At 33.0% G+C, this 14,081-nt stretch overlaps 1 protein-coding gene across 1 annotated transcript; it reads right to left on the bottom strand.

Annotated features, from left to right (window-relative positions):
- Window positions 1–10,679: 10,679 nt before the first annotated feature.
- On the bottom strand, window positions 10,680–13,601 carry LOC131012646 (pentatricopeptide repeat-containing protein At1g62680, mitochondrial-like). Its single transcript, XM_057940629.1, has 2 exons — window positions 11,521–13,601; window positions 10,680–10,859 (listed from the first exon to the last, which is right to left on the bottom strand). The coding sequence occupies exon 1, from the start codon at window positions 13,550–13,552 to the stop codon at window positions 11,522–11,524; it is 2,031 nt and encodes a 676-aa protein (XP_057796612.1). The 5' UTR covers window positions 13,553–13,601; the 3' UTR covers window positions 10,680–10,859; window position 11,521.
- Between the last annotated feature and the right edge of the window lie 480 nt (window positions 13,602–14,081).

Raw genomic sequence — 14,081 nt, 5'->3', positions numbered from 1 at the left:
GGATATTAGTTTTTGAAAAGCTATAATTTTGTAACTAATTAGTTACTAAAGCCTGCCAAAGAAAAAGACAAAAGTACTCCGTCAAACAGTAAGTTCAATTTTTCATTTTATTCGGATATTAGTTTTAGTTTTTTTTTTTTTGGATGGACGGATATTAGTTTTAAAAATATATAATTGTGTAACTAATTAGTTTATGACAAAAACTCAATGATTAGTTAATTGTATAAAATCATGGGAGGCCACAATGACAAATTTGGGGGTTGTGTAATAGATACTGTGGCACCCCAGTCCCCGGGAGAATAGAAAACGAGTTATATAACGGGGCTACTGGGCTTTGCTTTAAATAAAATGGGTGATGTGCCTTTAAAGTCGGACAATGTTTTATGAATAAAGAGAACTTCGTAAATGAAAGGTAAGAAAGACAACAAATAAGATAGAAATTCTCTTATCCAGGATCAAAAGTTTTGAGGTTTGAGACAACAAGATAATACTTCATACTAGACATATATTATATTCGAGATACAATCGCTAGGAAAGTGATAACAATCATAATTCATAATAAATAGGCTAGGAATATAAAAATAGTCAATCACAAATAATATTCACCAAGTGAATATTATGGCAGCAGAAGTATTCATAGTAATTATTTGGAAATACAATAACACCGTCCCTCAGCCACGCACAACATCACATGCCGCTAAACCTGCAAAAGGTTTTGTAATAATTGCAAGACTGAGTACTAATAGACTCAGTAGATTTAGCCATTTGAAAATTCCATTTGAAAGAATAATTCATGCTTTGAACAGTATAACATAAAAATATTTGAAAGCATTCTATGCAGACTTAAAATAAATTGTGGATCCATTTTCAGTCTTCTCTATATTGGTGTTTCACCTATAATGGGAACATGTGGGAGCACCCCACAAGTGGTCCACTATCATGCATGTTTCATAAATGAGAGCAGTCCAAGTCTGACAGTCTGAGGCAAGTGAGAGCAACCCATAATACCCCTTTGTGTGTACACAATCTTAACCAGGGCGATCCAATCGCTATGTTGGCTAGGACCCGATCGTTAGAGAAGATAGGAGCACTTTAAACAATAGAGAGATAAAAATATTTTAACATGGACATTCATTTGCATTTGCATAAAATATATAGAGTTCATAACTCAAATCATACTTTGAAAAATATAAACCCACTTTGATAGGACAAACCTGTAGATAAAACTTGCACAGTTCTCTTCTTCTAAAAATATTTAAAACCTTCTATCAAGGGGACCTGTAAGATAATCTAATCTTAATAGGCCTCAAAATAATGTCTCTGCCAACATTTCCATGAAACTCTTAAATCCTAGTTCGGTAGTTATTTGTCTTTTCTTTAAAATCTAACTTGGTTATGAACCCGATCTATCAAAATACTCTTTATTGCAAGAGTATAACTTAGAACTTAGAACTTTTAATTCTTTATCATGCTCGTGCTATAATCAAATAATAATAATAATAATAATAATAATAATAATAATAATAATAATAATAATAATAATAATAATAATAATAATAATAATAATAATAAAAAAGTCATACTTAATGCATAATAATATTTATTATGCAACTTTGAATAAATGATAAAACTTAAAAGCCACAGCTCAAACTAATCAAATAAAAGACTTAAGCCCAATTGTTTTAGTATGGCAGCCCTCAATCAAATAAATTTGGGTGATTCTATTCATAGCTTCTTTTTTACTCTTCATAGCATCTTACCTAATAAATAATAAAAAAATATTTATAAATATACTATTTTACCCCATAGCCTCTAAAAAATGATAGATTTATATATAGCCTTCAAAAATACTCCATCCATTCCTGAAAATTGTGACCTTATTACTATATCAGGACGGCCTTGAAAATTGTGACATTTCCTTATTTGAAAGAGGTGTGGAACTCAATCTCTATTTAAACGCAACTACCACACTTTTTTTGTTGGAAAAGAGATAACAAATTATTTTGATTTTTGAATACAACTTCTAAATGCTAAGTAATTATTTTCAAGAGGAAAGTGAAAAGAAGAGGTTTGTTGATGATTTTCTTTCACATGATAGTATCATGTTACCAATCAAAGGAGAGGTTATGTATAAATCAAATCACTTTTATTTGGGATTATGGGGTAAAATAGTACATTTATAAATAATTTTTATTTTTTATTAAATGAAAGGCTATGAATAGAATCACCCATAAATCTCATGTATCTGGCCCAACTTGAAATAAAAGTTGAAGCCCACATAAATCTCATGTCTCTCCCTCTCTATCCCATCTCTCACTCTCGATTTCTCTCTTTCTCCGGCGAACCCAGCGCTATGGCTGCCGCCTCCTTCTTCATCTCGGCGTCTCTCTCGAAGTGAAAATTGGGCCTTGTAAATAAAATTCAGCCCGATGAAGACTTATAAATTGAGCTCCACAAATTAAGATAAACAGGCCCAATCATTTAAATGAAAGAAGCCCAATAATTTAAATTTTTTGGCCCATTTTAATAATTTAAATCGTTCTTACAAAACTTTGATAAATCTTTTGCTAAAAATAAATACTTTAAAAAAAAAATCGACTAGAATAGAATAAAAGTCAAATTTACATAAAGATTGAATTACAATACTAGCTAGCTAGGAACAAAGCAAGGGCAAAGATATACCATAAACAAGCCTTGAAGTTATTGATTTCCTCATCTTCACAATTTGAGGCTCCTTTTTCTTACAACCCATCTCCACTTCAAGAACCCTCGTCTGCATTCCTTGCAGACGAGGTTTTACCTTTTCGTGCTCATGCGATGCATGAAGTTCTTGACTTTCTCATCCTTATAGTTTGAGGTTGCGTTTTCTTACAATAAAAGTGAGACTTTTGATTGTGTCAATTTGAGCATAGATCTGGGCGCTAGCCAGGTAAGATCTGGTGCACGGAGAGCCCCAAACGCAACCAAGTTTTTTATTACTGAGAGCATTGTTTACATTTAGTTTATTTTGACATTTTTTTATACATTTATTTTGATAATAATTCTATTCAAAGTCCCCAACTTTAAGCTTTTTTCAAAAAATGACCTTCTATACAAAATTCAACGATAGAATGACGAGTCACCTCACTAAATTCTTAGAATTCTTAAGTGAAATCTATACATATATAAAAGTTGGCCTATCTAGCCAAAAAAATTCCCCGTCTTTTTTACTCAATTTATATTTGGAAGGCTGACTAATTTATAGAATGATATATATATATATATAGGGGAGGCTACAATGAAAACATTCCTTAGTGTATAAAATATATACAAGATCCAGCCATCCATCTCTAAATAATTTACGGTCCAGATTAAAGATTTTCATATCTATCCGTCTGTTCCGATAATTATGCGGTGGGATATGGAAAGATTTTCTTTCCCATAACCTAATGATAATGGTTTAGATTTTCGAATGTTTGATATGAATTGAATGCCAAAAAAAAAGCACCAATCAGGTATTTATGTTGGATAATATATACTGTGGGTTATTTTAATGAGGTATTGTACTTCGTTACGAATTACATTTTAGTGGGGAAAGAATTAAAATCATATTTTTGGTATTACGAATTATCTTTTTTGGTATTACGAATTATTAGCAAGTTTGCTCTATAATTAAATAATTTGTTATTCAACGTTTTTAGTGGTTTACTACATCGTAAAGTCATTGATACGAATCTAATTTTTTGATAGTGAGAATTTGTATGATCTATTTTAAGAGTCGTGTATATTATACTTTTTTGGTGTTAATAATTAAAATCAAGTTTTATTTGAAATAAAATGATATATTATTCTACTGTTTTTGTGGTTTACTACATCATAATCTTGCTATTACGAAACTAAATTTTTCTTAGTGAAAATTGGTCTGATAAATTTTAAGAATTAAAAATATAGCTGTTACGAATCTGAAATTTTATTAAATTTAAGAATTAAATTTTTTTGTGGTTTACTACATAATAAAGTCACTGTTACAAATCTGAAAATTTATTAGTGAGATTTGGTATGATAAATTTTAAGAATTAAAATTATAGTTGTTAATTGTGAGAACTTATGGTAATTATTCATTCTCCAAAAATACAATGAGTATATTATAAAGATTTGTATGGATTAGGCGTGAATATGTATTAAATTAAGCAATTACATGTTTATCCTTTTATGAATTAGGCGTGAATATGCACAGATTAGATTAGGCAAATCTTAAGCCATTAGATCAAAAAATATTTAATGGTCAAGATTTATTTATATTTTATACACTTAAAGTGTTTTTATTATAGCTCTCCCATATATATATATATATATATATATATATATATATATATATATATATATATTCCTATTCTTAATTAATCCTATACAAATAATGAGAGAGATCCCTCGACCTCGGCATTTGAAAATGAAAGAAGACTTGTTGTTAAAGAACAACAAAATTTTTAAGAATCCGAACCAATGGATGAAGATGAAGATAATTCGGATTTCGATCTTGAAAATTTCAAGAAGCTCAAGACCCTAATGAGGAATGACGAAAGCAGTGACATTTCTAGCTCACTCATTCACCGTTTGAATGAGTGATCGTCGGGCAGCTGAGAAATTGTAATTGCTTTCTTAGGGTTTTCTGATTTTAGGATAATGGCACAGATGGAAAATTTAGCTTATGTGGCGTCCATGTCATATTTTAAACTTAACATCAAGACTAAATTTTGACACATTGGATCTGAGTCATTTTGGTGGTGGCCAAAAAACAAATGTGGGGGAAAATTCCCTATCAATTTTCTAATTCATATATTTTAAAGTAAAATTTTTTGGTCATGGGAAAAAGCCCAAAAACCAAAATGTATGTGGATTTAGTGGCAATTGACCCTTTATTTTACGCCTCTTTAAGCATGTTAATTTGTGCCTGCGACCACTGTCAGTTTAGGAGTTAGAATTTTCTTGTTCATCACGGCCACTGCCTGTTCTGAGCTCAACTTTTAGGGAATCTATAGAATCTTTCACTGGAATCAATCAAACCAATTTCAGCATGCAGAATAAGATATATATAACATTAAACTTCAGCTAAATTTAATTATCATTATAAAAAACCTTTAAAAAGTTTATATATGGTACAATTGACTCTTTTTTTGTTTGAGAACTAGCACACGCCCACTCGTGCAATGCACGATCAATATCGAAATTGAACGATATTTTAAATAAATAAATAAATATGCATATTAAATATATACTATAATTTAAATATAAATATAAATCTAAATAAAAAATTCAAATTATCCACGATATAATTTCAATAAAAAACACAAATTTGAAAATATATAAATTTTCAATTACCAATTAATTGATTTTTATTGATAACTAAAAGAAATTATAAAAGAGAAAGGGGAGATAAAAGATGAGAGAGAGAAAAAATAATTTTGTAACTTTAATTGATAATAACTTATTCGTTTTAAATTTATTTTTTATAATTTTTATATCAAATTAAAGATCTTTTCGTTATCTTTAATTTAACATCCATGTTGAATATCTTTTTATTAATCAAAGTTGACGATTTTTATAAAAGAATCAAAATAAAAAAAAAAAGAAAAATGAGGAGAGAGAAATTTTGGTGGGAAAAAGTAGCCGTTATACTGCTCTTTTATATAATACTCCCTCCGTCCCATTATTTATGGGACGTTACTGTTCGGCACGGAGATTAAGAAGAGTAAAATTAAGGGAATTAGATATGTAGTGTTATTTTAATCAACACACTCACAGTCACACTTCCTCTCTCTCAACCTCTTTCTCGTCGGACCGGTACACGGCGTCGGCCCCTCTCCGTTCCCCCCTGCCCTCTATCTCCCTTGCCTCTTCCCTCTCTCCATCTCTCTCTCCGACTCTCTTTCGAAAAATAAAATCAATTTATGCAAAATCGATTTTGAAGACATCCCAAAACCAATTCACCAGCAAAATCAATTTTGAAGACATACAAGAACCAATTCTGCAAAATTCGCCGGCGTCGAGCAGTCACCAGGCTTCCTCACCGGCGTCGAGCAGTTACCAGATTCAAATTACCAAACCAAAAAACAAGATCTAAATTCACCAAATTACATAATCAAATCAACAAAATAAAAATCAGATGTGCTTTGAAAACCCACAAAATTAGTGGAACCAAAATCGAAACAAAACCTACAAAAATCGAACCAAAAATCGAAACAAAAGCCACAAACAAAATCGAAACAAAACCCACAACAATCGGAATTCGGTTATTGAAGACGAGATCTACACATCCCAAACCTACAAACAAAATTCGAACTCCGCCGCCGCTGCTATTCACCGGTGAGATGAGGCGGTGGAGACATGGGGGAAAAGACGGTGGAGGCGTCGTGCAGAGGAGGGAGAAGGCGGCGTGCAGAGAGGGGGAGCCGGTGGAGACGTCGCACAGAGGAGGGAGAAGGCGGTGTGCAGAGGGAGGAGACGGGCACCGGCGTCGCACAGAAAGGCCGGCGGCCGGAACCCAAGAAAGCCGACGACAGAGAGGAGGTTTCAAGTGGAACGTGAGAGAGAGAGGTTCAGATTTTGAAAACATTTTCAAGTCCCTAAACTCATTTAAGAGTAATTAGCGAATATATTAATGCTTAAATGCCCCCTGATTTTTTCCAAAAAAGGAAATGTGTCATGTAGGTTGGGACAGCCCAAAAAGGAATACGTGTCATGAATAATGGGACGGAGGGAGTATATAGATTGGTACAGTTGACTTTTTACGAAGTTTGCTTAAACCTAGGGAATCTGAATTAAAAATTTAAATGACACAAAATATAAGTTTAGCAATAATTTTAAAATAAATTAAAGTTTAGTAACCAATTTGATATATATATACGGATGTACCATAGTTTAGTGATATTTTATGCAATTAACCCCGGTCGATTGCTTATAAATATACCAGCAGATGTCGAAGAGATAAGTTATGGCAAATAAAATCAATTCTGATTTCCGACTTCCACATAAATATAAGTGTAATTGAAATTCTAATTAGTTCCAAATTTCTGCAAATGAAAAGTTCACATATTTTTTTACCAATATAATAGTGTTGATTAAAATAAAAATTGTGGCACTTTGTTTAATTCGCAAAAAATGAACGTAGTTTCCTCGAACCAATAAAGCCCCACTATGTTCTCTTACCTGTCTATACAAAATGAAAAAATTACTACATAAACACTCCAATCTTCAAATCACAATATAACTTTTCATCAAACACAGTATGATATATCCCAAGAACATTCTAGTATAAAATCTCTTTAAATGTTAATTTCTTGCTAGAATAGATCAGGGCCGTTTCTTATCGAAAATGGAACATTTCAGTAGAAAAAAAGTATTAGTAATTACAAAAAATGACTTCCCGCATTTTTACTTGCAAAGTCATCTATAACATCATTTGTTTCAAGCCTTTCTAAGATATTTTTTTCAATACATAAAATTACTAAACCATTCAATCTTTCTTGCGACATCGACGATCTCAAATATGTCTTCAATAATTTTAACTTCAATAAACTCCTCTCAGCTGAAGCTACGGTAACATGCATAGTCAACAAGAGCTATTGCAACATTTGGATAACAATTTGCAATTTTCACAAATTCAAGAATTTCAATAGCTGACATTATTTTATTTGGCAGCGTCATTTGTAATATTTTTAATTCAGTAAATAAATCATCTAAGTCAACATCGGATATATTATCATGAGTAAAAGTAGATTTCAAATTAACACAACAATGTCTTAATTTTTCACTATCCAAAGATTTTAAAGTTCTCGAATCAAACAAAAAATCAAATATATGATCAAATGATTTCATTTCTGTAAATCTATATTTTAAAGAAGCAATTGTCATGTCCACAACAACTATAAAATACTCAATTTTAAATGACTCTTCAGGTGATAATGAAACTTCAGTACTTTCTCCCTCATCAAATTCTAAATGGGTCTTTCTAAAGTCATGCAGTTTCGCTCTGTCGCTATTGTCCAAAAATATTTAGGGATATACTCCCTCCGTCCGCCAAGATTATGTCACTTTCATGTACAATTTGTACATGAAAGTGACATAATCTTGACGGACGGAGGGAGTAATATTTTTGGGCCCCAAAATTAATTTCAAATTTAATTTTTTGGGCCCTAAGTTTTTAATGCTAGTAGTACACATAAAAAAATGGGCCCATAATAATAATAATAATAATAGTAGTATATATAAGAGGATATAAAAAAATTTGGGTACGGATACCCGAAAATGATGGGCCCTGGAAAAGATAATAACTGAAATGGAATACATTTATCATACCATTTATTTAATTAATTTGGTTCGGATATGCATAATTAAAGATATTGTTTTTTTTTTTTTTTTTTGAGAATGCATAAAGATATGGTTAAGAGAGTGTAAATTGATTACCCAAAAAGAAAACAAATCAAATCAAAGACTAGAAGAAAAGATTCGACAAAGCAATAAAAAATTGGCTACTTGAATTAATCAACCCTAGAAAACAACCTTATACAATATAGATTGTCCAATTGATTTATGATAAAATACACATATTTAGTTAGTTAACATAATTTATGAAGAAAAAGAGACAAAGAAGATGAAAAGAAAATTCACCAAACATATTACTCATCTAACCACAGATTCAGCAGAAAACTACTTATTCTGCAAATCAAAATTGCCTAACAAAACATCCTGCAGGTTACGGTCTTGAAAAAAAAGACAGTTATAAGTAGAGCTACTCCTCGTGAAGATTTAGCAACACAAATAAACTTCAACTCCTAAACACATTTCTCCCAACAATACGAAAACCACGGAGACGAACTGCAAGAGCAGTGTTGCTTTCCCTACAGATAGTTAAACGTCAATTCAAGACAAGTTGTAAACATCTCCAAGAATACTAGCAGCAAATGCAAACATACACAACATTTTTTGTAAACGTACAAAAGCATTTGCATTTACAATGCCAAAAGAAAAATTACCTTGTAATATACCTCTCTCAATTTTGAGCACAAACTTTCTTAACAATCTCTTGCAATTTCTCATCTTTACCTTCTTCTATTCTAAGTAATCCAGGCAGATTATGAACTTTCGAAAAAACCATCTTTATTTATTAAATTCTTTATTTTATTACAGTTATGTGCATTTAATTTATTTTATTATTTTTTATCATGCAAATGGAGATGGAGATGGGGATACTTTACACTTCTTGGACATTTGATGATTTTTTCGATTTTAATTTAAGATTTTAAAGACTTAATGACTTATTAGTAGTTTAGAACTTATGAGTTTTGGAATATTTGTTAGGTTTTTATGTGTTTTGCAATGTTTGCTATGTTTTTAAGTGTTTTATGATATTAGGTATAATTTATCTATTTTTATATGATTTCCGTTTTTTTTTTACGCCTCACACCCAGGGGCGGAGCTAGGGGTGGGGCAGGGGGGTCACTGGGCCCCCCTGGGATTTTAAAAAATACTAGGGGTATTTTCGTAATTTTATATTAAATAATGAAAAAAAAATATAATTTTGTCTACATCATTATCATATTGAGCTATTTTATACTGTAATTGATATGTAAAACTTTAGAGTTAAGAAGTGAACACATAATTAATCTATGCATATCATGCTTGGATTGAATTCTACTCCCTCTGTCCCAGCTTTTAGTATCCAACTTTCCTTTTTTGGCCGTCCCACATTTTAGTATCTATTTCTATTTTTGGTAAAAGTAGGTGGGGCCCTTACTCCACTTTAATTATTTTAACTCTCACATAAAATGTGGGACCCTTATTCCACTCACAACACATCAATCACTTTATTAAAACCCGTGCCGTTCTCAACTGGATACCAAAAACCAGGACGGAGGGAGTATAAATTTATTTTTGAATTGGATATTGAAAGTTATTTTGCCTTACAAAATTTAATGAGATTTTGGCAAATAAAATCACGAACTATTTCGAATTTACAATTTTAACGTGACTTTTGAGTGTTGAAAACGATGTCGTTTTCTACAATTTCAATTAAAAAAATCTTCAAATTATAGAAAGAGACTGTATCTTGTATTTGCAACATAATTTTCAATATTTAGTAATTTTATTGCAAAATACATCGCAACATGAATATTACGTGGAGAACTAATCCACATAAAAATATTTGGACCCCCCTGAATCGGAAGTCTGGCTCCGCCCCTGCTCACACCGTTTTGAAACTTACGTTTCGTGAGGCGGACGAAAAACGTTTCGTTTCACAAAACGTATTTTCAAACATTGCATCAAGCAAAGCATAAATGATGCCCAAATATAAATTTTCCAAATATTTGTATGGACAAAATAAGTCCATTCCCATTCTGGAACCAAACAAAAACAAACACATATTAAAAAACTCAAAACTATTCATTTCTTTTTTTCCATTTCCCCAACATATATAAGTCAGATGTTTTAGCTACCTAGGAATTCACTCGTCAAACATTTCACGCATCAATTCACAATAATCTTCCAATTCACATTAATTAAAAAAGGTCCAATTTAATCACAGAGAGCACATGAATCTAGCAAAATCCAGTTCTTCTGCTACCAAATAATGAAAGTAGTCAAGTAGTCAAGTACATGGACTCAACTTTTAGAAAATTTGAATATGCATTTATCACTCACTCACTTAGAAAGCATGCATACAAAACCCCTTCCAAATCCAACCTTCCATCATCACCAATTCTTTAAAATAAAACATTCCCATCTCTCATCTCCTTCACCAAAATCCCAAGACAATGGCATCCTCCTTCCTCCTCGTCTCATCTCGTCTCGTCTCTGGCCCTCGAGATGAATCTAGAGATGATCTGAGAGTTGAATGTATGATCTTTTGGTATAATCAAGGACTAAAGTCGTTCCAAAATAAAATACAATTCTAGCAAATGTGAAAATCAAAAGGCTACTCTTCCAAGTAGCGGAAATGGCTGATGGAAAACAGCGAAATCAGACAACACGAAGTTAATTCACCACATGCAAATGCTTGCAAAATAACAACAAGACGAGAAACTCAAAGCAGATGGATCCATACTAGCACAAGACACAGTGCAGCAAGACCACCCGATGGTGGAACTCCCGTCAAGTATATATCACTCTTAGCATTCTATGAATCACTTCTAGACAAGTAAAAATCTGACGTGATAAATTATACTGCGTAAAAGGATGGCAACGAAACAGGAAACAGTTCAGCTGAATCTACTTTCAACAGTAAACAGGAACACTGGATGTTCGAGTTGAGAAAGTGGTGATCTTTCACACTAAAATCATCTTTTTTAAAATTTAATTTTTTTGTGAAAAATCTCATTGAATTTTAAACAACCATACCACCACACAAACTGAAAACAACAACAATGGTTAGAGAGAGAGAGAGAGAGAGCATAAAGATTACTGCATTCAACTCGAACGACAACAACAAAGGTTATAACAAGAAGATGAATAGAATCAAATGTAACTTCAGTCAAGTATTCATACCTCAAAATAGAACATTCACTTGTCGATTTTGAGCACAAACTTTCTTAAGAATCTCTTGCAATTTCTCATCTTTACCTTCTCTTATTCTAAGTTCCTGAAGCAAAGCAGAAATGATCTCCGAATTCACATCAAATCCTCTCCTGCACATCTCCTCCAAGAAAGCAATCGCCTCATGGAACTTTTTGCTCTTCACCAGATTCCACACAATAATATTGAATGTCACGAAATTAGGCGCGCAGCCGCTCCTCTCCATCTCCATCATCAACATCCTCGCCTCCCCTTCGCGCCCTTCATGGTAGAGGGAGTCGAGCATCATGTTGTAGGTATGTGCGCTAGGTTTCAAGCCCTTGGAAGGGAGATGGTTGAAGAGCCTAGTAGCATCATCAAGTCTTCCGCCCTTGCATAAGCTGTTGATCAGAACACCATACGATACGATATCAGGTTTCACGCCTCTCGCCTCCATCACCGTCAAAACCGCAAATGCCTCATCGATCCGACGGATCCGACACAAGCCATCCAACAAGATGTTGTAGGTGTAGAGATTTGGATGTAGATTCTGAGCTTCCATATCGTGGAAAAGCTTCAACCCGTCTGAAAAACTACTTTGGCGTATTAGCCCGTGCATCATCGTGGTGTATGACACGGTCGACTGTTTGAGACCCACATGCGAGATTTCATCAAAGAAATGCAAAGCTTCATCAAGATTTCCCGTCTTACAGTATCCCTTAATCAAGATATTATAGGTGAATATATCGTACTTGATCCCCGTCCTTTCCATCGAATCGAAGAGCTCTCTGGCTCTAACCATCTCGCCCTGCGAACAATATCCATCTATCAATATGTTGCATGTGACAACATCAGGAGAGATGCCCTTCTCCACCATCTCGGACAGCAGAAGCAGAGCTTCATCAACCATCCCACGCTTCAACAACCCATCCAATAATGTACTATAAGTTTGCACATTATGCTCGAGACCTTTACCGGAAATTTCAAGAAAAATAAGCCAAGCTTCATCCAGGCTTCCCTTCTTACAATATCCATTTAGCAAGGTGCTATAGTTAACAATATTGGGTTTAAGGCCCCTCTCTACCATGGAATCAAGTAACTGCTTCGCTCTTTCGATTTCACCCTTCAGGCACAGCCCTTCAATAAGCGAAGAATAAGTAAAGACATCGGGACAAATATTTTGTTGCGTCATTATTTCCAACATATTTTCAGCCTCTTCCATCTTTTCTTCCTTACAGAATGCATTAATCATGGAACTATAAGTGACGACGTCAGGTAAAACACCCTTCCCAACCATTTTGGTTAGAACCTTGAAGGCATTGTCCACCATTCCGCCCTTGCAAAATCCATCAATTAGTGCATTATAAGTGTCAACGTTGGGACTCCACCCACTACTTTCTAATCTATGAAGCCAATCATGAGCTTCAATGACCTGTCCAGTTTTGCACAGCCCATCAATCACGTGCAGAATCATAACATTACTGGGCTCACAAAGTTTTAAATCCAAAATCTTTTCGAACAGTTTCACGGCTTCAGCCTCCTTATTAACTAAGAATAACCCTTTTATGAGAGTGCCGTATGTCACAGTATCTGGTCCGTAACCTCCCTTGAGAAAGAATCCCATTATAGAAAAAGCTGAGTATATATCTTTCAAGAGACAACAGCAGTTGACAGCAATATTCCTTGTGTAATTATTAACTGGGACACCCATCCTAAGCATTTCATCGAACACATCAAGGGCAATATAATACTGCTCAATCGTTACACTAACACTCATGAGTTTGTTATACAGGAGAACAGAAGGCTCTTGCCGCAAACTCTTTATTTTTTGAAACAATTCAATAACATCGTCTACTTCTTTAACACAACTGAAATCGATTCTAGACCGCTTAGGTTGAAAAGCCTCGGAAGAGAAGAGAGAGAACAGAGGAGAGAGAATACCCGATTGATGCTGCGACCATCGATTGAGAAATCCTCTTCGATGAATGAGATCAATTGCAGAAACAACAGCTCTTCTTGCCATCATCCTTAATCGGCGGTGAGATTTAATGTGAATAAAAAGAGATTAGATCTGAAGTAAGCTACAAAAGTGAGAAAGAAGAGTTTCACTTATAGAATATATAGTAAAAGATAAAAGATGTAAAATATAAAATATAAAAGAAAAAACTACTCGGTCAAAAGTTTCTTTTTCTTCGGATATTAGTTTTTGAAAAGCTATAATTTTGTAACTAATTAGTTAATAATGCCTGCCAAAGAAAAAGATAAAAGTACTCAGTTCAAACAGTAAGTTCAGTTTTTCATTTTATTCGGATATTAGTTTTTTTTGGAGGTATTCGAATATTAGTTTTTTTTTTTTTTTAATGGACGGATATCTATCAATACTATATTAAAAAGGGAGTTTTTAATTTGAAATTGATTTCAAATCAATTTTAAAATTGAGTGGCAATTTTTGTAGTTAGAATAAAATTGAACGTTTATTTATAAGCTATACATCTTCTTTTTTTTTCTTTAATTTCTTACTTTTCTATTTTATTTCTTTTTTAAAATTGTGAAAT

The sequence above is a fragment of the Salvia miltiorrhiza genome, chromosome 2, assembly GCF_028751815.1.
Source record: "Salvia miltiorrhiza cultivar Shanhuang (shh) chromosome 2, IMPLAD_Smil_shh, whole genome shotgun sequence".
Lineage (NCBI taxonomy): Eukaryota > Viridiplantae > Streptophyta > Magnoliopsida > Lamiales > Lamiaceae > Salvia > Salvia miltiorrhiza.
Note: the sequence above shows the minus strand (reverse complement) of the source record. Positions and strands in the feature narration are given on the sequence as shown.

Excerpts from the sequence above, each read along its gene's own strand:
- LOC131012646 (XM_057940629.1), bottom strand. The coding sequence starts at position 13,552 with ATGATGGCAAGAAGAGCTGTTGTTTCTGCAATTGATCTCATTCATCGA.